At 35.4% G+C, this 26,949-nt stretch overlaps 1 protein-coding gene across 1 annotated transcript; it reads left to right on the forward strand.

The window, feature by feature from the left end:
• The first annotated feature begins 19,862 nt into the window (after positions 1–19,862).
• LOC149549396 (U-box domain-containing protein 1-like) lies at positions 19,863–22,193 on the forward strand. Its single transcript, XM_089794907.1, has one exon. It carries the CDS (start codon positions 19,863–19,865, stop codon positions 21,921–21,923), a length of 2,061 nt encoding a protein of 686 aa, XP_089651033.1. The 3' UTR covers positions 21,924–22,193.
• The last annotated feature ends 4,756 nt before the right edge of the window (positions 22,194–26,949 follow it).

Raw genomic sequence — 26,949 nt, forward strand, 5'->3', positions numbered from 1 at the left:
AGTCGAGACTAGGTACATTGGCACTGAGGGCCATATTCAGGGAGGATCTCATCATGGGTAGAGCCATCACATGGGAGGAGCTAGTGTAGACATATGATCTGACCCACAGGTTGGTGGCAGTACTTGGCATATTCATTAGCTTGTTTATGATGCCTAATAGAGGTTAGCATGGATTAGAATGTAGTTGGGGATGGATGCTACATAGGATGTTGGAGTAGCCAGCATGTTCTGGATGGGGTCAATGTTTGTTGGCCCACATGTACCATGAGATGCATGAGGTAGTGTATCATAAGATAAAGAGCATGGTTATAGGAGTGTATGTTCTACAAGTGTGGGAATGGGAGCACTTGCCCATCATGAGACCTATCTCCACAGACATGAGGTAGGACCATGATCCCCATATGTGCAGATACTAAGGAAAAATGACTCATACTACTTTGGGTAAGACTAAGTAGTGGTGAGGTCAGCTTGATTATCTAGTAATAGTAGTATGGAAACCATGGAGAGAGAATGAGGTATGGGATAACATGTGTGGAGCTTGGACACATGTTTGCCTCTCAACCACTATTGGTTGCTTAATCTAGGTGATCGAGAGATTTCCACTAACTCATGTGTGATGACAGTATGGTTAATTGCAAGATATATCACAGGAGTACTACACATACATCCACTTTGCCTCAAATGTGGAGAGAGGGTGGTCAGTTAGACTAAATCCTGGGAGGTCCATGATTGATTTTTTTTCCATTATTGTGACATAGTCAGATTACATGGCAGCAATTGCAAATGGGGGATGACTCCAGCATATAAGGAGCACTTTTTGAGTTATCCCTTCCCTCGATTTATAGACCCAGTAGGGATGGTACTATTGAAACAACATGTGCAAGCACCATAAAAGTAGCAACAACAACCACCATAGCAATTATCACTATAACAACCACAACAAAGACCGAGATAGTGCACAACATAGGTGCATATTCCTCCCTAATAGATAGGGGATGATCTAAGCATTGGTGGAAATAGGTTTGAGCATAGGAGATCTCGAGGAGAGATGGGAAACTTGGGTGCCATTAGAGGAGATTGTAGAGGCAGTAGGTAGAGAAGCAACTAGCAAAGCAGGCCAAGCTTGGAGTGGGTGATGAGGAGATGCAAGATTAGCCTACACTAGATCCACACCAAGATGCCCTGAAGAGGACTCAGAGTGACTAAGAGAAGTGTAGTAATAGCTGGGAGAGATACAGATACAATTGACAGTGTGAGATATGCACTTAGGAGATTAGGAGTGAGAGATTTAGGATCTTCATGCAGAGTTAGAGCAACAAGAGGAGACTCAACTATAGAGTGCTAGAGCAGCTTACTATTATGTTGGGTATATCATAAAAATACTCGAGGTGGTCAAGAAGGCGTCCATATTTTCCAAGTATACTAGAGCATCAAATGGCATATGTCATCTAGCAAGACCAGATGCTCCTCCTCCTCCTTGACCTGAGGATGAGAGAGAAGGAAATAGTTAGATATCTTTCTTCCAATTTTTTTCTGGCTATGTACCTATTGGTGTGCTAGCATTATTTTGTACTATTTTGAGATTGACAGTGCTTGAGTAGTGCTCATTTTTGTACTAATGTACACTTGACTCCATTCAAAGATTTATATATGAGATCTTTTGATTCGAGTATCCTTACATCTGTCATCTTTTCTCTCAGGATTTGTCATATATGAGATGTTAATGATATGATTTTGATGGATGGAAATTATTATAATGTATGAATGTAGTGTAGATGAGATGACTATGAAATGCAAAATGTGAATGAACTAACATCTCATGTAGGTTAAAAGTTTTTTGTAGTGATAGGTATCCCATGAAAGTCAAAAGCATGAACCTAGGAGTGGAACGCTTGTGCACTCATGAAGAAACATGATACTTTGAAGAAAGCAACAACCTCTCATGCCAAAAGATACCAGTAAGATAGTGATCCAACTATGCCCTTATGCAAGTGGATGATGCAATGCAACCCAACACTAGACACAACCTTAGGTCTAATTACTAAACTCATAAAATTATCATCACCAAGTGTATAGTTAAACCCATAGATATCATACAATTCATATTGTCATTGCAATCATGGGAATATGAATATGATACATATCTTAGTTTTGTTGAGATTAAATGTAAGCATTAAGGCATAAGAAGCCAAAATGACAAGAACATTTGTCCCTTTTAATGTCACAAGCTAACATAAGCATTAGAGAATAAATGCTAGGATGACCAGAATGCTTGTTGCATGCAAAAACATTAGACACATGAGAGATCCTTCTTATTCTAAGTATTTATTAAATATTATGTCTACAACGACCCTTGCATTCATAACCTAAGATAGAACTATGTTAAGTTTACTCATAGTGACCCATACATTCACTTAGTAGGATGAGTATTAGTATTTACTATAGCATAGAGAATTCACTCAAAAAAGAAAGGAAAAGAACCAACCTTAGTGAAGAGCCCATATAAAATGAGTCAAGGTACACATGACCATCCAATATGAGATAGAGGCTCTTATAATGGACACCCCTTTTATATGAATGCTCCAGATCATTGAAACTAAACCATGAAACAGAAAGAAAAGAAAAGATCATGCCCCTATTGTTCACTTCTCTAGTCAAAAGAGAAATCCTTGAGTCACTTGAAGGGGAATGATAAAGTAGAAAGAAAAATAAGAAAAGAAAATCTAGGCATAACAAAACCATGTCAATGTTTCCATTGTAGTGTCAATGTTATAAGATTGATGTCAAGTGTCAATGTTTAGATTCATATGTGAAAGAAATCTCTTTAGTAGAGTGACAATAGTAGAAAAACTCAGTTAGGAAAACTAGTGACAAACATCATAGAGAAATCTTGATTGATAAGAATCACAGTAAGAAACTAAGCAATGGTAGACAGACATAGTTAATAAAACTAGTCATTGATGCAAAAGAGATCTCCTATGATACTACAAGATGTTTCCCCTAAGATTATGACAAGATTCAATCCATGGATGCACGAGCAAAAGAAGAAAATGAAAGTAGGAAAGAAACTATACAAAAACTAGATGGTGCACTACAAGATGTAGCATTTGAAACAAGAGGCACCTATTTACCACGTTTTCACCTTCTTGGCAGAGATTGTTTTTTATTTGGTATTACCAAGGCACATATTGCTATATTTTCACCAAGATAATGATTCTTTTTAGGACCTTTTGAGTATGTATAAAGATCTTTTTGATAGTATTTCAATTGTAGAACCACTTCAGATGGAGAGTTTTGATGGGCTCCTTGAGTGCCTCTCCCTTAGTTTTTGAAAGTTGATAAGCACCAGATCCAAAGACTACAATAACTATGTCTGGATCAAGCTAGTTGGGTTCAAATTTCCCTTTCTATATCCATTTTTGTTGATTCTTAGCCTATTTTCCCTCAATATGAGATCACCCACTTGGAATTCATGTGGCATAACTTTCTTGTTGTAGCTTCTAGACATATGCTATTGATAAGCTTGAAGATGATCACACCCCACTTGTCAACATTCATCTAACAATTCTAGCTCTTGAAGCTGAAATATTAGATAATCTCATCAGTAATGAGGCCCTTCATAGAGATTGTCAAAGTAGGAATCTTGAGCTCAATTGGAAGCACAACATCTGCTCCATATACCAAAGCAAAGGGTGTTATTCCCATTGGAGTTCTAATACTTGTTCTATAAGCCCATAAAGCTAGATTAATCTGAAGGTGCCAATCCCTTCTAGATTTATTGACTATGTGATGTAATATCTTCAAGATAGCCTTGTTAGATGCTTTTTCTTGACCATTACCCTTGAGGCAATTAGTAGAAGTCCAATGTTATGTGATTCTAAACTTTTTGCACAACTCTTTAAGATCCTTGTTTTTAAACTATCCTCCATTGTCAATAATGATGGAGGATGGTACACAATACCTGCATATGATGTAATTTAGAATGAATAGAGTTATAGTTTTCCATTTACTATAGAGAGAGAGTGTGTGTTTCTACCCATTTAGTGATGTAGGTTGTATCTTTAATAATAAAATTATGTCCATGTGAAGAAGATAGATGAATCTTACCCACTAGATCAAAGGCCCATTACTAAAATGGCTACAACATGATCTAGATGGAATTAGCTCCTTAGCTAGAGTGTGAATCATATTTCCATGGAGTTTGCATTGTTTGTGTGACTTGGCATATTTTATTACCTCATACTCCATATTTTTCCAATAATAACTAGCTCTAATAAGTTTACAATATAATGTCAGGCCATTATAGTGAGGTCCACAAATTCCCTTGTGTACATTGATTAATGCATGTTTGGAATCATCGAGTTCTAGACGCCAAAGGAGTTTTTTGTCTAGACCTCTCCTAAAGAAGTCGTTAGCAATAATAACATACCATGAAGCATTGTGGGTAAGGTGACATTTTTAATTCCGAATTAGATTGCCTGAAATTATTTGGTCATGTAAGTAAGAGTAGATATGATGGTAGTGGGATGCACTGCATCCTACAATTGAATAGATCATCTAGGATTTAGGTGAATTATAGGTAGGGTAGACTAATGTTTTCCACCAAGAATTTGTGTCAAAAATCATTCTCAGACATCTATAGCATGGAAGCAAGAGTAGACATTGCATCAGTTGCCTACTTGTTTGCAAAAGAAATTTTCTAAAAAGTGACATGAGAAAAGTATTTATTTAGATCATCAACCATTAATTTATAAGGTATCAACTTTTCATCCTTTTTTTGACACACGTCATTGACATGATTGATTACCAACTAAGAATCACCAAAGATATTCAATTCATGTCATTGGTTAAGGATTTGTATCCTGCATTATTATTTGTACAAGGAAAAGAATCTTGTATGCCGTAGGCAATGAATACTACTATGGTGTTATGAATAAGAGCCTAACACTGGATCCCTATTGTGTGAAAGAGTTATCAAAGAAAATCACCTTTTTTTGATGTATAAGCTCTAAGATAGATTCATAAAGGAATTCAATATTCAATGGTAGAAGATTTTGCATTGGTGTTGGTGCTAATTGATCAACAATTGCATGTCCTTTGATAGTCTTTCTTTCAATATACTGAATATCAAACTCACTTAGTATCATGATCCACTTAGCTAACCTTTTGGTTAGAGCTACCTTACTAATTAAGTACTTCAACGTATCAATTTTGGCAACTAGTCGCATAGTGTGAGAGAGCATGTAGTGTCTCAACTTTTGAGAAGCAAAGACAATTGCGAAGAAAACTTTTTCAATGATGCTATAGTTAATTTCATAAGAAATTAATGTGCAACTAAGACAGTAGATAGTTCTTTCTTTGTTATCATTTTCCTCCTATGCTAGCAGGATAACAAGAGATGACTCTATTGCTGAGATATATAGAATGAGATGTTTCCCAAAAATAGATAGCACCAAGATCAGTGGATTAACAAGATATTATTTTATTTGCATTAAGCTCTAATCACAATCTTTGTTCCAGTCATATTTTACACCTTTATGCAAAGTCTTTACATAAAAGTTGTGACCTATCTACCAACTATGAAATGAACCTGTGAATAGATTGAAGTCTCCCTTGCAAGCCTCTCATTTGACTAATATTACAAGGTGGAAGCATTTCCATGATTTCTTGGTCTTTTTTTCGATCGACCTTGATTCCTTTTGTAGAGACAATATAGCCAAGTAATTTCATGGAAGTTACAAAAAATGTACATTTCATCTTGTTTAGTCTAATACTGAGCTTCTCTATACGATCTAGGATTGTACCCAAATCTTGCAGATGAGTGTTGCATGATGTACTCTTGACCAAGTTGTCATCAACATAGTCCTCTATTGTCTTATGCATCAAATCATGGAAGATTGTTATAACTGCTCTTTGATACATGACACCAACATTTTTTAGGCCTAATGACATTACATTCCAACAAAAGGTTCCCCATTCACAAGTGAAAGTAGTTTTCTCCTAGTCTTCCAGTGCAATTTTAATTTGATTATAACCAGAAAAACCATCCATGAGTGAGTACATTTCATATCTTGCTATCATATCCACTATCATATCAATGTTGGGGAGTGGAAAATCATCCTTTGGACATGCTAAGTTTAGATCTCATAAATTTGTACAAACTTGAAGAGATTTTTCAAGTTTGAGTGGAACAATGTTTGAAATCCATTTAGCATAGTCGATAGCATGGATGAAACCAACTTTTAGAAGCTTTTCTAGTTTAGCTTTAACAAGTAATTCCACATGAGGATGCATATTCCTATGTATTGTTTGACCAATTTTACTCTTGGTGAAATAGAAAAATGATGCATTATGAGATCAAGATCTAAGCCTAGCATATCTAAGTAGCTCCCTGAAAAATTAATCTTTTTCTCTTGGAAAGTCAATAAATTCCTCCTTTTCTTTTGTAGATAAGGATTGTGTTGTGTATCATACGAGGCTTTTCCTATATTCCCAAGTTGATTGGTTGTGTTGGCTCTATCAAAATTGATGATCTTTCCTGAAAATGACTAGGAAGTACATCAAATATCTCATCCTTAGGCACCTCAAAGAGATTTAAACCTTTGGATACGTCATTTATGTTTAATATTTTGGGTTTTGATACTACCAAAATGTGGTTTTCACCACTAAACCTCTATTTCTTTTCTTTTTTATTATGTGGCTAAGATATTTGATGTCAGCTTTAGTCATATTGATTCTCCATTCATTGGTGGAGTATATTATTGGTTCGATAGCATTTAAATAGCATGCGAGAGCATAGTCATTCTGGAATGTAGGGACTTAACTAGATGTATTGGGATTCCAGTCTATGAGCTTTGGATAGGTGAGTGAGAGAGATGTGGCAAGTTCAATGGCATTCACGGTATAGTCATCAAATTCTTGGAAAAGTAATTTGAGACCTAAAGTGACTTCATCCAAAGGTGTGTTCGAATGCCTTTGAGTTCCAACAACATTAATTGAAGACTCATTGACATTAGTTGGATGAGACTCATCTGACCTAACCTTAGATGGTCCACCTATTTCAAGCTGATTTTAATATATGTGAACTTGATCTACATCCTTGTCTGTAGTTTCATCTGAAAGAGAGTCAAATTCATACTCTCAAGAATTTGTGCTACATGGAGAAAAATGATAGAATTCCCCAGCAGTGATGGGAATCCATTCTCCACTTTCATTATCATCCTAATTTTTATAAAGGCATTCAACAACTACATTATGACTACACTCTCCTTGTTCCTGTTGAATATGGGGAGGATTAGTAGTGTTGTCAGAAGGGTTGCTATCAACATCCATGGTACTAGCACATGGTATAAAATCATCTGGTTCTACAAAGAACTTAGCAAGATCAAAAGGAATTGGATAAGGATAAGTATCCTCATCATCAGATTCATCCTCATGATTATCTAGCTTAATTTGTGACTCAGGTTTAGATGAACTCTCAGATTCTGGTATGAATTTATTGATCCCTAAATGGAAGGGAATCTTCTTGAAACCTAGACCCATTGTATTCTGAAAATGTCTAGATACCACTTGGATAGGATTGATTAGACCATTGTTGTTATTTCCAATAGGACCATTTCCTTTCTAACCAAATTATTTCATGAGCTTAAGACTTGGACCATAATTTTTGGAAGTAATCTCAGAAAACCGTTCTATGAGCTTAGATGGAGTTTCCTCTCTATATATCCATGCCATAATGGCTATGTCTTTATCTTCCTCTTCAAGAGTTATAGTATATTTGACAAAGGTATCATTGAACTTAGTCTGAGGTGATCATACAAAAGGTCTCTTCACTTTAGATGGTCTCCCATAATGATGAGGACACTCGGGAAGAGATTTCAAAGATAGAACATATTCAATTTTATATTCATGTTGGATTTCTTTAGAATAACTGAGAGGGAGGTGAATCAGATATCCAAGGTCAAGATGTACAAATAAAACTTTTCACAACTTAGTGAACCCATATCCATAAAATATTTTCATCATGCATGCATCTATTAGACCATACAATTGCTTAAACTTTTAGGTTATTGTCAAATCAACTTTGTAGAAATGTAATCATTAAACATAATAGATTCAATAACACATTTGACATAATGATTGTACATGGAAATCCAATTTGAGAAAACCACCAGTAACATGCTACTCATTCTCACTCTTCTAAAGAGATGCCCTATGAAAGGTCAATCCTAGTAAAGTTATAATGAACACTATTAAATGTGACCTGGTTAAAGGATTTCAATCACCCTGTTAGAAGTGAGCCTTGTTAAAGGACTTTAGATCATTCACTTGGAATGCCACTCATTTAAAGGTTTTTCAAATGACTATTAGGTCAACCTTAATCCAAAGGATTTACCCTAGACTAGTACAACAATTAGAAAATAATAGTAAGGTTTGATCTGATAACAACTTACAACACATTTGTAGATTATAGATCTTTGTTTCACTCTTCCATTCTGCTTGGCTTTCACACAGTTCAACTCTAACAACTTGTTCACCCTTCAAGCATCCATACACTCAAGCCTTCTTCCTCTGCTTGCCAATGCAAACTCTTCTCTTAGGTCATAGAATGAAGTAATACCGTAGACTCCTTGTCTTCCTTCGGTTCTTGCAAATTGCAACCTTTTCTTCTAACCATCCATCTCTATAAATAGAAAATTAAGATCTATTTTCATTCATCATCATTCATCCATTTTAGGGTTAGGTTGGATTAGGTAGGATTCAATGAATCTACCCATCATTTCATTTTATTCCCTTCTAGAAACTTCTCCTTCAATCCTCTTTGAATTTTCCTTAAAACATTTCATCTTGAATTCTGTGCCACCAACTCATCAAGATTATCTTCCACATGGTTTACACAATCCAAGAAATCAAACTTTTTAGCTTAGATCAATTCATCAAATTCATAATCTTTCTCATAATGCTAACACTCAACATTAACTTGCTTATGATGTTCGACACATACTGTGTTGCTCGACATCCATTATCAAAACACACGGCACAAACTAAAGTTTATCAGTTCTTGACATCAACTAAACTTTACTTGGCTTACACTAAAATTTAATTTTTCTCAACATCAACTAATTTTCTACTTGGCTTACACTAACTATGCAGATTGTTAAACTTGGCAGACACAATTCTTTTAACTTGTTCTTCTAAACTTAATTAGTGTAACTATCCTTTACGACCTTAAGTAGATTATCAATGCACTATAATATCATTGTCTTAACTAATCCTTGTACTCCTTATCCATATCATACTTCAACCTTTCCTCTAGGTGCTATTGTTACCTTATTTGATCAAATCCTCTTCATCAATAAAACAAGTGATAGTACCCAAATGATATAAGCAATTGTCTTACCAGAAAGTAGTAGATTTGACAAAACAATGATTGAAACACATATTCATTCTATATCAATCTATTTTCAACAATCTCCCTCTTTGGCATTGATGGAAAAACAAACTAACCAAACTTAATTAGTATAACCAACAAAATACCAAAAAAAAAAAATCTTTGTATTGAAATCTCTCCCTCTATCAACAACTTTTCATCTTCTGAATAGGTTACAAAATTATGTTCTAATCAATAGACAATCAATCAACTCATCCTTATGACTCCCTCGGAATCACTTCTTATATCTCCCTCAAAATTATCTCACTCTTTCTAGGTAGATGTAATCAACAGCTACACTATCTCCCTCTAAGTATATATTCCATTTTTCTTCTATCTGTATCTTCTATCTCCCTTTATATCCCTCTTTCTAGATTTCTCCCTCTTAATGTCTTTCTGCCTTTAAAGAGGTAGAGAAATTGACCATGGAGGATCATGATGAAAAGGAGGGGAACTATCTCATCTAGCTTTTTTTATTTTTCATTTTCTTATGTTATGGTTAAGTGTGAACTTCATGCCCTATGTGGTATTTATGGTTTAAAGTAGATATTAATTGTTTTAACATTGTTGATGGGTTACTTTTGGTATCGTATGTATGTTAAGGGTCGTTTAGTTGATACTAATATTATGAAGTACCCTACTATGATGTTAGCCATTAAGATGTTTTTGATGTCTAGAAAAGGTATTGGTGAGATAGTAGGGGGTAACTACCGGCTTGTCTCCAACTTTTTGTACTACAAGGTCAACCCCCTTTCGTTTGGTTGCTATCTAATACATTCAAAAAAATAGTTTAATAAAATTTGTGCATAATTCTTTAATATGGTATATATTAGAGCCAAAATATCATAAACTAGCTAAAGCTATGAGATTTTACAATATAAAAAATATATATAAATAGTCTAGAAAGAAAATGGCATAAGCCATTAATTTATACCAACCTCCAAGTTCTTCATGCTTTTTTTTTAATGATAAATAGAATATGTTGAATTTTTGAAGATGTTAATTTTCTTAAACAACATAGAAAGTGGAAGACAATAGTTCACTTCCATTTAAATGTTAAAAGTGAATTGTAGCTATCATTATATTTACTCAGATGGTGAAAGTTACTCATTATATATATTTATTTACATTACATGTTCTAATGGAGCACATGTGTGAAGGCCGATGAACACAAAAACAAATTAAGTTGTTTTTGTTAATCCATAGTAAGATCCCATATATTTTTGTTCACAATACTTACTCACTATATATGTATGATTAATATTTTTCATATACTTTAAGATACACTTCAAGTCTAGGATTCAAATAAACCTAAAAGTAGGGAAGATATACTAATTAAATTAGCATAGTTATATGAATTTCTATTAGATATGGATTTGTTTTCATAAAATGAATAAATCTAATTAAAATATAAAATATGATGTATACAATTTTTTTAAAATTAGATCCTTCCCCAATCCATAAATTCCCCACTTACTCTCATGTACACAAAAGTACATACATACATTTAACCTTATCCTAGCTCTATCTACCCATAAACTCACCTAAGCATTAGTTAAAATTTTCATCAATTTAGGATTCAACATCTTCTCATTCATGGTAATTCTTCTCTAGAACATCAAAATGAGGAGAATGAATGTCATGCTAAGTGGAAAGTTTTGTTGGAGCGGGAGAAAATATTCTAGAAGAAATGATCTAGAGTTTAGTGGCTAGAGGAGGGCGATAGGAACACAACCTTCTTCCATAGATCAACATCAAAGAGAAAAAGGAATAACACCATTAGCCTATTGGTGGATAGTAATGATCAAGAAAAATTAGAGGAGGATGGGAATGGGATAGAGGACTCGGTCTCTAGCTACTTTCAAGAGATCTACAACTCCCTACCAAATCAAGTCAATATTAACACTTGGGATAATATTTTAAGGATAATGAACCCAATTGTTCATGACCAAATACACAATGCCCTAATTTTCAAGGTTATGAAGCAGGAAGTAAGCAAAGTTGTGTTTACTATGAACTAGTTTAAAGTCCTGGGGTGAGATGAGTTTCCTCTCACGTATTTTCAGGAGTTTCAGAATATTGTCAAGTATGATATTTCTCATGATGCTTGTGACTTTGTGAGAACAGAAATGTTTCTAAAGGAACTCAACCAAACTTTCATCTTGTTAATACCAAAGATGCATGGACCAAGACATATCAATGAATTCAGACCCATAAGCCTCTGCAACATGATTTATAAAATCATCTCTAAGGTTATAGTGAACCACATTAAGCCCTTGCTTGATAAGTTTATACATCCCTACTAGAATGAATTTTTCCTTGGTAGACAGATACTAGATGTGGTCATACATTCCATAGAGAAGTGTAGCAACCTAGGTATGGCTCTAAAACTTGACATTTCTAAGGCTTATGATAAGGTAAAGAGGGAATTTTTGTTAAATATTCTGACCAAGTTAGGACGCAAAGAGAATTTTGTTAGAATAATCATTGATACAACTAACACCATCCAATTGTCAGTCCTATTGAATGGGGCCCAAGGAATTTTTTTTTACCTCCTCTCAATGACTTCAACAAGGAGACCCCCGTTCTCCTTACTTATTCATCATAGTGGTAGAGGTGTTGGGAAGAAACTTAAAGGCCCTAGGAAAAATTGGCAACATAAAAGGAATAAGATCTACCTTCTCAAGCTCCCCATAGGTGCTCCAACAATTTTTTGATGACTCCTTCCTATTTGGCCTGTCTTTGGTTCATGAAGCTAAAGCTTGAAAGAGCCTTCTTAACCATTATGAGTAGGTTTTGGGGCAATGTATAAATTACCTAAAAAGAAAAGTGTATTTTTTTAATATGGACAACAACTTAAAGAGAAAAGTGATTAGAATTCTAGAATGCTAGGAAGTGAGATAACCTAATTTACCTATCTAGGCCTCCTTCTCATGATTAAAGAAGTGTCCTCATAGTACTAGAATGGACTAGTGGAATGCATACAAAGGAATCTTGCAGGATGGAAAGGAAAAATCATGAGCAGTAAGGGGAAACTTTAGCTTCTCATGGCCTCCTTATAGGGCATTCCCATGTATTTCCTCTCTTTCTCTTTAAACTCCTAGGTAGATATATAGATATTATTAAAAAAATTCAAGGAAATTTTTTATGAATAGGAATAGAGGATAAGACCAAAATAAGTTTGGTGAGCTAGGAGAAGGCTTTTTCTTTCTGGGGTTTGAACATTAGAAGGATTGAGAATTTTAGTATGACCCCCCTAGCTAAGGTTCGATGGAGATTGATGAATTCCTTGAGTATTTGGTGTAGTATTGTCAAGGCTAAGTGTCTAAGGGGTGACTCCTTGCAACATCATCTTTGGACCTATGTCCTCCCCCTAGGATCAAAAATTTGGAAAAATTTTGTGCACACCCATAGAATTTTGAAGAAGGGTACTCACTAGGTTTTGGGGAAGGGGAACACCATTGACTTCTAGGAGGATCAATGGCTCTAGAATGACCCCCTCATGTATATCAAGTTTCAACCTCTAAGATATTATTGTACTAGGAAATGTGGTACCCTGGTTTGTAACTACATCACCCTTGATAGAAAATGGAAATGACTTTACAATCAAGATAATCCTGGGATGGGGTTAATTATGGAGCTTTAGGAGAAGTTGCAAAATTATAGTATCCCCTCCACCTCATTGGATAATTATTTAATATGGAGATATTGTGAAATCTACTTATACATATTGTTTTGAGGGAGGTGAAGCCTCGGGGGAGTGGAAGAATGTTTGGCACCCCTGGATCCTCCCAATGATACATTTCTTTTCGTGGACTTCTCTACATGGGAAAATCCTCACCATTGATAACCTACAAAGGAGAGGATTCCAGCAAGCCAACTATTGTTTTTTTATCTTACAATGTAGCGAAATCCATTTGACACCTCCTTATACATTTTCCATTTTCTTTGGAGGATTGGAGGAAAATTTTCTCAATGTGGGAGATTCAATGGTGCTTCAATGAGAACCTCCATTAGTTTGTTAACTCAGATGGTTCCTCTAATCATCCATACCTCAAAAACCTTTTCAAGAGTCATCCCCCCATATGAGTCATGGAAAATTTGGAAGGAATAGAAAAACCCTATATTTTAGGACAAAGTTGCTCCTAGCTTGGTGGTGGTTCAACAAGTGACTAGGGTCTTGAAGGAATATAATGGGATCTGGCATTGGAACCTCTTTGAACCCTCCAATATGAGATGGATCAAGATATGAGATGGGCTACTTCTTGGGACTTAAGTCTAAAGGTGACAATATTTGAAAACTCTAAAGCTATTGCCATACATAAAATGGTTTAGTACCCCCCTCTAGAAGCTTGGATGAAACTCAATTTTTGATGGCTCAACCATTACTTGAAGGTGGATGGTGGTGTTGTCTGGGACAATACTAGTAAGATAGTAGTTGCCTATGTTGGGAACTATGGAAGGGGTTCAAATAACGAAGAGGAATCCTTGGCCCTACTATGAGGAATGAGGATAGTGAGTGCTAGAAGAATTAATAGACTGGCTATAAAGGGATACTTTATGTTAATTATCAAATTTGTGAAAGGTAAAGGCTAGTGTAGCTAGAAGATCAAAGCAACAATGGAGGAAATCTGCATCTTGTTGGATGGGCTTCTAGAAGTCCATGTAGATCACATCTATTGGGAAGGTAATGGAGTTGTAGATGACCTAGCTTAAATTGGTCATAATGTGGAACAAATAAAGGAATGGGATGATGTTAGCCAAACCCCACCATCCACACAAATGATGGTGGAAAGTGAGTGTGCTCTTTCTGTTGCAATATGATGAAGCACAATAGGTGGGAGAACTCTTGGATAAAAAGCTATAAAGTTTGGGTTATTTGGAAAGATTTTTTGATTATTTCCATTTGGGGCTCCTTCACCATGAATATCAATTTCTATGGTGAGAGGATGATCTACACAGATTTGGTTAGAATGATAAAACCATCAAGGAAGGGCATTGTGAATAATCATAATGGTAATTACCTTGTACTTTACTCAACACACATCTTACAATGGTTAATTTCAATAGGCAAGATACCATTCACACATGCTCAGGCTAGAGGGGGATTGAAAATCATGAAGGCTTGTATTTTATGATGGGAATCGATTTCTTTCTTGGGTTCATTTTTAGCATTATATCTTTAAACTACTTTGTCTTCCAAGTTTTGTCTTGCAACAAGGGAATGTTGATGCAAACTAAGGATTTGGTGATTGAACTCAGTGAAGACATGAGTGTTAGTGATCACATTGAACTGGATAAGATTGAAGACTATATTAGAGATAGTGAGGTGGCATGGGTTTATCTACATGAAGGTGGATTATTGCCCCTCATGGAAGGCATTGAAGGGTATGATGAGCATGTGTCCTTGCAATTCGTAAACATCTAGAAAAATAGGAAGGTGAATGGATAAAAGAAAAAACCTATCACCCTCTTGTAAAGGAAACTTAGGCTAACAAAAGTATAACTATTCACCTTAAATGACATGAAATTGGTATTATTATTTAGAATTTGAAAATGAATTAAAATAATGAAATGCGTAGAAATAGATGAAGTTTAGGATTACAATTTTTAATAATTATTTGGAATAAGAATTGATATATTCCTAATTTTTTAGTTGTTGAAAATGATGAAAATTAGAGGTCTAGTTCCCATCACAAAATTATATGGAAATAAAATTATTTCCCTTTGATCTCAAACTATGTTATAGATAACATATATAGCTAGAACAATCAAAAGTAAAAAAATTCTTTAGACCTATATTTTCTCTTTTATAATGATTCAAATTTTAACTCACCTAAAATCGATAATTTTCATCTCCCACCACATTTTAGAAAATAAATATAATCTAACTAGAGGAAAATTTATACTTTCTAGAAGAGGACTCTTTCCTCTAGAACATCATATAATTTTTTTAAAAATTGATATGATTTAATATTTTTTTCTTTCTCAAAATCGACAACTTTTTGAGTGTTAAAATACATGCTTGTAGAATTTTTTAATTACAATATACTATATCTAATTAAAACACTATAAAATGTATACAAGAATACTCTTTGCTTTGACCTCTATAAAATGATGTTTATATGTTATTAAAAAGACATCATAAAAATATTAAGAGTTATTGAAAAGTCATTTTTTTGAAATGATTTTATTTCATTAGTAATTGGATATAAACTAGTATAAAAACATGCATTTAATAGAGATTTCCAATTGTCCTAAAGTGTGAGACCATATATAACTTAGCTAGAATGAATTTATCTAGATCATATGTTTGAACAAAATTGACTTTTAGATAAAAATTCTCAAATTCAGTCATTCTGATAAGTCAGCCTAAAAGGTCACACATCTTTGTACTTTTACCCAAACATTAATGTGGTGGTTTTATAAATGATGGAGGATCTCATCACAATGGTTGGTGGGTTGTTTCTCAAGGGCAGGAGTCAATGTAAACAAGCCAAAGTTTCTGATGAAATGAGCTTGAGAAAGTTCTTTCACCCTAAAGAAGAACTTGCTTGCATGCTGGGTGGATTCTCAAGGGAGGACCTACCCAAACCTTGGGACATAGTGTGCTATGTCATTATGTGCTACATTACACTCAAAGATTTATTCTAGGTGTTGTACTATTACCACTTTCCTATTTTAAACCACTTTAGGAACCAAGACTTGATTTCCTTCCTGCTTCTTATTTTGGATTGATGGAGGATAATGTGTTTAATGTTAGGAGAAAGAGGGAGGAACGAAGACCCTTTTATATCTCACACCATGCCTTCATGTTTAAACTCTATAAGTTCCAACTTGCCCTCAACCCGCCTTTTCTTGTTAATTCCCTTGTCATTGTTACACCTCAAGTCTCTACAAATCCTATCCCTAGTTTAGCCTTGAAGAATGTGGATAGAAATCCCCTGGATCTTAGGAAAACATCAACATTGTTGACTATGATACTGATACTAGATAGAGTAATAAAGCTACCAAAAGGTCCAATAAAAGGCTTAAAATGGAAAAATTTAAGACACCCCCCAAAAAGAGGTGATCTTTGAGTCCACAGAGACTGAAATGAAATCCACCAAGAAGAAGGGGAAAGTTATACAACTAAGCTCCATAAGTAAGGATGTGCCAAGCACTTCCCATGTTTCTGACACCCTGGAAGCCAACTCATCGAAGGATAAAATATTGGGGGAAGATTTCACCTCTCATATGAAGGCTAAGGGTGGGGCGAAGAAAGGGCATCATAGCCATGGGTAGGACCAAAATGAAACTTAGTTGGACAAGCTAGAGAAATCAATGCATGACCTGGTAATTAAGAAGTCATCTACCATAAAGTTGGAACCCTTGTTGAGTTCTCTACGAAGGTCATGCATTTGAAAACGACCACTCTATACCTTCTATAGGTGAACAAGGAGGAGAAGGAAACGAGAAAAGAGAGTGAGACCACCTACTCCCTCTACAACTTCTTAGTGGACAATTGGCTCAAGACTCTACTGGAGAAACCCATAAAGGAGGAGGTGGAGAAATCAACAATGGGGGATCCTGATGAAAAGGAGGGGACCTATCCACTATGAATTTGTTTCTTTTCTTTTTTGTTGTGTTATGGTTAGGTGTGAACTTCATGCCCTATGTGGCATTTTTGGTTAATGTAGATATTAATCATTTTAACATCAACACTTGTAATTTATGTTGATGGGTTACTTTTTAGTATCGTATGTATGTTAAGGATAGTTTGGTTGATATTGATATTATGAAGTACCTTGTTATGATGTTAACCATTAAGATTTTTTTGATGTCTAGAAAAGGTATTCGTGAGCTAGTAGGGGATAACTATTGATTGTTCTCTAGCCTTATGCACTACGGGGTTAGCCAACTTTCTTTTGGCTGCTATCTAATACATCAAAAGTAATAGTTTAATAAAAATTTACATATTTTTTTCATATGGTATATATTAGAGCCAAAATATCATAAACTAGCAAAAGCTATGAAGTTTAATTATATATATATATATATATATATATATATATATATATATATATATATATATATATATATATATATATATATAGTCTAGAAAAAAAATAGCATAAACCATTAGTTTATACCAACCTCCAAGTTCTTCATACTTTGTTTTTAATAATAAATAGAATATGTTGAATGTTTGAATATGTTAATTTTCTTAAACAACATAGAAAGTGGAAGACAATATTTCACTTCCATTTAAATGTTCAAATTAAATTGTAGCTATAATTATTTTTACTCGGATGGTGAAAATTACTCATTACATATATTTATTTACATTACATGTTCTAATGGAGCACGTGTCAATGATGATGACCACAAAAATAAATTAAGTTTTTTTTGTTAATCCACAGTAAGATCCCATATATTTTTGTGCACAATGCTTACTCACTATATATGTATGGATAAGATTTTTCATATACTTTAAGATACTCTTCAAGTCTAGGATTCACGTGCACATAAAAGTAGGGAAGACATACTAATTAAATTAGCATAATCATATGAATTTTTATCAGATATGGATTTAATTTCATAGAATGAATAAATCTAATTAAAATATAAAATATGATGTATACAACTTTTTAAAAGTTAGATCCTTCCCTAATCCATAAATTCCCAACTTACTCTCATGTACACAAAAGTACATACATACATTTAACCTTATCCTAGCTCTATCTACCCATAAACTCACCTAAGCATAAATTAATTTTTTTATCAATCCAGGATTCAACATCATCTATCTAAGTAAAATAGTATAATCAATGAGTTGATTATATATGATGCATGATTAACCACTTATTTAATTTTCAAAAAATGAATTGTTGAACCATGCTCTTTCATTATAGTCATCGAGATCCTAAGTTGGTATGTATATTTTCTTAATTATTCATTTGTTAGTATTTGATGACATTTGCCTAGATATTTAAACATTGTTAACTAACATATAAAATCAATAAGCTCAATAATATTTTGTATTTAGACAAGTCTAATGAATTACTATTTACATCAAAATTATCTAGGTGAATGCATACCCAAGCTTATTATTTTCTATCACCCAATAAAGGTCAAAAGCTAGTAAAAAGGGTTGACTAATACATGTGTTATCTCTTGTGATGAAATATTAGCATGCACTAGAGAGTAACGTAAACCAAGTCATACCATACAAAAATTTGAAACTTGTCCTTACAAATTTTAGAATGATTCCACAATTCAATACAATTTCATGGAGTGTGTAGTCAATCACAAAGACAATCTCAATCTTATGTGAATATGATTTGTCTATTTCCTATTTAGTCACTACATCAAGGATAAAATTCCCACGTCGATGAAATTTGTTTATTAGTACCATGCAAGAAGAATGATGTAATTGGAAAACTAAAATAGTTAAAATCATCCTTTTCCATATTTAAAAAATATATAGTGATACGATCAAAACTTAAGAAACCATCGATGGCTCGGTGAGCATCACCCAAATCCAATGAGTGCTAAGTGTTCCATTTATTCTCATGAGAGATGGTTTTGTGTTGAATTCCTACTTATGAAACATAGGTCAATGAGTTTGACTCATAAACTATAGAGTTAAATCCTAATAGCAATATCAAAAGTTCAATTATGTCAATGAGTCTACTAGAAATCAAGTCTTACAAAACACCCCTTATACCTAAAGAGATGGGACCAATACCCTGCTTTTAGTGGAATAAAAATTCCTTAATCCTTGACTCCTAATAAAAAATGTTGAATGAATAACTTATACATATTTATAATTTATTTTCGAATTTATAAACATACTCTACTAAACCTTTATGTACAAGCATACTTCTGAATGAAAAATAACCAAAAGAAGAAAATGAATATATCACCAGCTATTTAACAAGCTATACAAGGAAAAAAACATGCATGGGAAAAATATTCCTCTTACATATCTTCCTAAATAGTTTGCTACATAACAAGTTCCACGAAGGGATAGTAGGATAACTATCCTGACTAAAGATAATAGGGTCGCATTCAACATTCAAGCAAGCAGTTTAGACACATAGATAACCCCAAGAAAGACTAAGAACTATTATGTCAACCGTCCAATTTTAAATCATAGCTTCACCATCTATCTCCCAAACAGCCTGGTAGACGGCTAAAGCCGGTTCGAAAGGGCCGGTCGCAGCTATATGCGTTTGTTGTAATGCATTTGTAACTGTTCCACAGTTATTCGTCGACGAAGCGCTAGAGTCGTCCTTAATGGCAAAGCTTCCAAGTGGCGACCAGGAAGAGCACCCTAGAATTTAATATACAAAACAATCATATACCATTTGACGTATTCTAATTGCCATCTTTTTCTAATCTCAAAGAATAACCAAATTCAATTCTACAAGAAAACTGGGGAAGAAGGATGAACGAACGATCCCGGGTATCAAGACCAGAAAATCGAAACGTACCAGTAAGACTTAACATGCCTTCAATGGCGGACGCAGCTGCTCTGCCTACAAACATATCCCCTTCTGCCCTCGTTCAATCCCTAATTCAACAGTCTCGCGACATTGGAGCCATGGAAAAGCCAAAGGGCTTCCAAATTCAAAACGTGGCCTCCATAACGAGAAGAATCAAGCTGCTCTCAGTTCTATTCGAGGAGATCAAAGACTCAGAAATCCCGATGCCACCCTCTGCGATTCTATGCCTGCGGGAACTTTCAATAGCAATACAGAAAATCAAGCTGAGGATCGACACATGCAGGAAACGGAGCACTATTTGGAACCTCATGGAAAACGAATCCGTGTCGTTACAACTCCACGAAATGACGAAGGAAATCGTAAAAGCCCTAGATTTTCTGCCGATTCGGCTCCTGGACGTGACGGCGGACGTAAAGGAACAAGTGGAGCTGGTGCACAATCAGGCCAGGAAAGCGAAACCCTACGTCGATCCGGAAGACGAAAGGCTCAGAAACGAGCTGATCGACCTCATGAAGAGCTTCGAGCAGAGAAGAAGCCCCGACATGTACAGACTCTCCCGCGTCTTCGAACGTCTGGGGTTCAAATCCCCGGGGGATTACCAGTCCGAGCTGGGGAAGCTACACGATGAGGTAACGGCACAGGCAGGAACAGGCGGGGTGGTCGTGGTTTCGACTCTCAACAACATAATCGGCATGCTCTTGTATGCAAAATGCGTCATTTTTGGAGTCGTCCAAGAAGAAGACGACCTGGCGCCCTGTTCGCCCAGTTTCTCCGAGGCATCCAGCTCGGGGTTCACAGACGGCCGGCAGAAGCTCACCGTCCCGGACGAATTCAAGTGCCCGATTTCCCTCGATCTCATGAAAGACCCCGTGATCGTAGCCACCGGTCACACATATGACCGCATCTCGATCTGCCAGTGGCTCGAATCGGGCCACTCGACGTGCCCTAAAAGCGGGCAGAAGCTTCTCCACCTCGGCCTCATCCCAAACTTCGCACTGCGAAGCCTGATTGCGCAGTGGTGCGAAGACAACGCGGTGCCGTTTGACGTTAACCCCGGCAAATTTGGAAAACCGGGCAAAGACCCCATTTCCAGCAGCCAGGCTGCGCTCGAGGCGATCAAAATGACGGCGGCTTTTCTCGTCGGGAAACTCGCCACGGGGTCGCCAGATATTCAGAGACAAGCCGCGTTTGAGCTCCGGTTGCTGGCGAAGTCCGGCATGGATAACCGCCGGTGCATTGCAGAGGCCGGCGCGATTCCTTTCTTAGTCTCACTGCTCCAATCAAAAGACGCGAGAACGCAGGAGAATGCCGTGACGGCGCTTCTGAATCTGTCGATTTACGACAACAATAGGACGCTGATAATGGCGGCGGGCGCGCTGGATCAAATCATTGAGGTTCTGCAGAAAGGGGCGTCGATGGAGTCCCGTGAGAACGCCGCCGCCACGCTGTTCAGCCTTTCCGTCATCGATGACTGCAAGATCAGCATCGGGAGCCGGCCAAAAGCGATTCCCGGGTTAGTGGGGCTTTTGAAACAGGGAAGCTCCCGGGGCAAAAGAGACGCCGCAACGGCTCTGTTTAATCTCTCGCTCTACAACGGAAATAAGCCCTTGGTCGTTGCGGCCGGCGCTATACCGGTTCTCGTTGAGCTTCTTACGGACGAACGGGCCGGTATAACGGACGATGCTCTTGCTGTGCTTTCAATTTTGGCTGCTTCGGTTGATGGTTTGCGTGCAATCGGTCAGACCACCGCCATTCCTGTGCTCGTTGAGCTTCTTCGCCTCGGGTCTCCCAAGGGGAAGGAGAATTCCATTTCGGTGCTTTTGTCGCTCTGTAAGAGCGGCGGGGAAGAAATGGTGAACCATTTGTTGATGATTTCTTCCAGTATTGAGAGCCTCCAGAGCTTGGCCGCTGCCGGGTCCCTTCGTGCCAAGCGCAAAGCGACATCGCTTCTCAAAATCCTCAGTCAGTATGAAAAGAAGCTCGCCGTTGTTTGTTTACGCTGAGCCGCGCTAAAGCCGGGTTCCTCATGCATGAAATGCTTAAAGTTGTGAGTGAATTGTTACAGTGAATGTTTTTTTGTTTTTTTTTGAGTTTCCTCTGTATTATATGGTTTCTTCTTTTGTATACAGTTGAGGCCTGTTCTTTCAATTTGAACATTGCCGGATTTCTTATTTATTGATTGCCGAATCAAGCCTGTTAAATGAATCTTGCTTGGTTGAATGGTCTTGTTGGTGTAGTTTAACTGGTTGAATTCGATTGACCCGTTCTTTGAATCGTATTATTTATCAAGATTCAGAATCCTCAAATGATATTGTAATCCAAATAAAGATGCTAATATCTATGTACTATTTTAGAAACAAAAATAGATTAATAAAATAAAAACTGGGTACGGAGTTATGAAGTTGTACTGGTTCAGTTTCAACTTTATTTCTGGTGCATAACATTGCTTCCTTCTGATTTAGATTTTCAGGGTTGATTTTCATTGTTTTATATTCATTGTTTCATAAAAGAATTTGATTGTATTAGGTACTTATCTAAATTTAACTGTCTAGTTTTTTTAAGTAATATTTATTGATGCATATTTTTTGAGTATTAAATCATATGAAGTCATCTTTCATGTCAACATATTTAATTGTACTGTTTCTTTCATGATAAATCCACTCTGCTTGCAATCTTATTTACAAACATACATTTTATGTTTCTCATCTACCTAAATGAATTTGAAAAACTTTTAGATTATAAATAATTGTTTTTGTCTGTCTTTAAATCAATATTTTCATTATATTGAATGAGTTATCATTTCAAAGGGAAGAGTAAATCTGATATTGATTTGAAACATCAGATTCTAAACTAAATGCAATTGAACTCATCAACACTAAGTTAAGAACATGGCTATCCTCCCAACAAATTACACCTTTGAACTTTTCTGAAAATTACCAAAATACACCCAAAAATTTCAATAAGTACTTTTGTTAATTCCAATGGTTAAAAGCAGAGAACTACACCAACTCTGAAAAAAATCAGCATGTATTTGCAGAGATGAAAGAAATTTGTTTTTGAAATATTTTGACTCTGATACACTTTGTCGGGAGAATAGCCCGTTCCATAAATGAACTAATATACGCGTACACTGCGTAAAACTTATGCCAGCTGTATAGGGTTGTTGAAAAGCTTTTGATGGAGTGTTAAAAGCTAACTCTTCTAACCAATACTAACATAACAATCTCGTTTGGGATTCAATTATCGGGTTGAGAGGATTGGGAGAAAAAACTTATATATTAGCAGTTTTCTGGTGCTTCAGAGATCTCTTAAGTCTATTGTAGCTTGACATAACCAAAATTTAGAGCTGTTTATATCCCTCCTCTTCTGATATAGAGAGCTTACTTTGTGACTAAAGGTGTGGGTTGAACTTACACGTCTGCAGATCGCTAATCAAAAGATACAATCTTCCCATTATTCTAACTCAATATAAGAGAGTGCAGTAGGTTTTTTTGTAATAGCTTTTCTGGAGCACTTTTAACTTTAAATTGAATCGCCTCTCTTAAGCTAGATTGAATGAAAATCATTCAATTCCTTTCATACCGAATTTCGTAGTTAATAGAGATAGCAGTAAAGATCGAAGTGTAATATCGAATTTATATCTTGATACCTATACTAGAATTGATAATTTTTTAACATATACACAAATTTCCTTCTTGACTAGAAATAACTGGCTGGCGCTTGGACAAGGGAAAAGCAAATGTTTGGCCAATGGAAAGATCTGCATATTATGATATCTGCGCTATATATTAAGGCGAACAATATAATTTTAAGAATTACACAATGAAGAAGTAGAAACGAACATCATTGGAAGGTGTATATTTCTGTAAGTTACAGAATCAAATATGTTTTCCTGTCGATTAACAGTGTTCTAGTACCCAGATTATAGAAAAGTTAAACGTACTTGGTAAGTTTTGCTTAATTAAGCATACTCTAATCTGATTTTTGTGGTAAATTCTGCCAGGGGTTAAATAATATATTCTAGCTTTATGGATCAAACAAGTATGAGTGGATAAGCGTGGATCCATTCATGTTAATCTCGGCTGTTTGAGTTTCTTTCAGAGATTGTGTTAAAGTCGGGTGGGGTGGCAATGGATTTTATAGAGTCTATTGAATTGGCCTTCTGGTTGTTTATCTTAGTGTAAAATAGTTTCTTATAATGTGCTCTAAACCTTTTTTTTCCAATTTTCTGTTTAGTTACAAGTAATAAAAATTATTATTTTGGACAAGCATGGAGAGAAAAGTCAATTTTGCAAATTATCAACAATCACATTTGCGAACTATTGAATCACTCAACATTTTTTTTTTTTTAAGGTAAGCATTTGTTACCATTGTCTATGATCAGTATAGAAACGTATAATCTTATTTATCAAATAGTTAAATAAAGAATTTGATTTTATAAATTGTTTCAAATATAAAGTTCTAGTCAAACATCATTGCAATAATATAGATGGATGTCTAATAATTTATAAAATAATTAAATCATTTTATTGTTGTTATTAATTTGAATGATTTGATCGTCACTAGTCTTATATTAACTTCATAAATACTTTAAAATTTATATATATATAATACATATAACTTAAATTGTTTTCTTGATTTTTAAATTTTGATGTTTTATGATGTCTTATTTGCCTCACATTAAAATCATGTATTGTATGAGCATCTCTTAAAAATTAATTGTTTGCAAACATAACTTTGCTCTAATTTAGTCTAGTTAAACATTAAAATTACAAGAATCTAGATACTATCATTTATAGAAAACTTGTTGGTAGTTAGATTTATTAACATAAGCCATTAGATTTAATAACATAAGCCAACATAAAAATCTATGTAGGATCCTAAAATAATTCATTGGTTGGATGCCCAAATTAGAACATTTACTAAATATATCTCTATAGAATACACCATACTTATATCTATGTATGCATTCACATTAGGGTAGTAATATTAGTAACAAGAAATAAATAGGTGGTGGTTGTATCTATCTTTACTTAAGGATCATTAGATATAGTGGTAAAAACTACATTACTTTATATATTCTAATAAAAAAATTATAGAATAATGAAGTTTATTTTGTGCTTGAATATTCTCAATGTTAGCACTGACACACACACATTATATTCTATAGACCATCTCTCTCTCTCTCTCTCTCTCTCTCTCTCTCTCTCTCTCTCTCCACACACACACACACACACACACACACACACATATTCAATTGACCACCTACATTCTCCTATAGGATCCATGAAATGGTTTAGCCACATATTATGTTCTATGAGTCTGGTGGTTGCATGGGACATTGAAAAATTAATCTTTTGGTGCAATGACAACCCTAGCTTATAACAACTGGTATCAAAGCTTGCTCACAAGTTCAAATATTCTTGGGTAATGCTAAGGGGAGGATTGTTGGACTAACTACCAATGTTCCCCTTTGGGATTCATGACATGGGTTAACCACCTCATGTGTTATATGAGTCTACTAGTTGTTTCAAACATTGACATTTCAATCTTTTGGTGCAACAACAATCCTAGCATATAATAACACACAAACACACACACACACATTATATTTTATAGACCACCTTGAAAATCTTTCCCTTTAGCCTCTCTCTACTTTTTAGGACTCTCTCTCTAGCTCTTTCATAGACCCCCCTAAGAATGTTTTTCTATCTCTCCCTTTGATCCCCTTAGCACTCTCTCTCTCTCTCTCTCTCTCTCTCTCTCTCTCTCTCTCTCTCTCTCTCTCTATAGATCCCTTAGTAAATAATCAAACCCATTATGTATAATAAGGGGTCCTTATGGGTCATAAAGCCTATTAATGAGTTATAGGAACACTTCAAGACTCAATAGGACTTATTAATGGTCTTACAACCTCTCACTACACATTAAGAACCCTTAGGACCTACTATATATCATAATGGGCCCTAATGGGTCATAAGACCATTTATAAGACTCCTTATCATCTATTAATGAGTCTTAAAACCATTTACAACCTCTTAAGACTCATTAATGGTTCCTTAGAACCCCCTAGTATGGATTTTGACCCACCTTGTATCATAAGGGATCCTAAGGGATCGTAGGAACCATAAGTGAGACCTAAGAGAATTTACAACCGCTTAGCAATGATTAATGGATGTACAACCACTTAAGACCCCTTAGTACACATTAGGTCCCTTTAGGGCTCATTATGTATAATTAATGTTTTTAAGGGGCCCCAAGGGGTTATATGAGCCATCAATAACTCTGAGTACCATATAGGATCCCTTAGGACTCATTAATGTTTCTTAGCAACCATTAGTACCCATTAAAACCTATTACAACATGTTATGTTTGATAAGGGATCCTATGTGGTATTAAGACCCATAAATAAGCCATAAGAGTATTTAGGACTCATTGATGTGTCATAGGACCTCTTTCTATGATTTATTACCCCTTGTGACCCATTCCTTTAGTATGTATTAGGACCCTTTATTACCCATTGTGTATCATAAGGGGTGGTAGCAACCATTAATTAGTTCTAGGACCATTTGTAACCCTTTATGGGCCATTAATGTGTCCAAATATCGTATACAACCCTTCATTATACATTTTGATGCCTTATAGCCCATTATATGTCATGATGGGTCCCAAGCTATTGTATGACTCATTAATAACCCCTAGGATATTTTACAACCATGGAGGACTCACTAGTGAGCCCTAATACCATTTATGATCACTCAAAAATATTAAAGGGTCCTAAGACCACTTAGGACACTTTGGTACACATTAGCCTCCCTTAGGACCCATTATGTATCAAAAGTGTTTTTCAAGGGTCCCAAGGCATCATAGGGTCCATTAATAAAAAAACTAGGACAATATAAGATCCCTTAGGATTCATTAATATTTCCAAGTAACCCTCAGCATCCATTAGGAACCATTATTTATGATAAGGACTCTAAAGGGTTCTTAGGACACATGTATGTGACATAGGACCTCTTACTATTCATT

The sequence above is a fragment of the Cupressus sempervirens genome, chromosome 7 (assembly GCF_028749045.1).
Source record: "Cupressus sempervirens isolate cs-2001-9-10 chromosome 7, ASM2874904v1, whole genome shotgun sequence".
Taxonomy (NCBI): Eukaryota; Viridiplantae; Streptophyta; class Pinopsida; order Cupressales; family Cupressaceae; genus Cupressus; species Cupressus sempervirens.

Bases quoted from the DNA above. Each gene is read 5' to 3' on its own strand.
- LOC149549396 (XM_089794907.1), top strand. From the start codon at position 19,863: ATGAACGAACGATCCCGGGTATCAAGACCAGAAAATCGAAACGTACCA.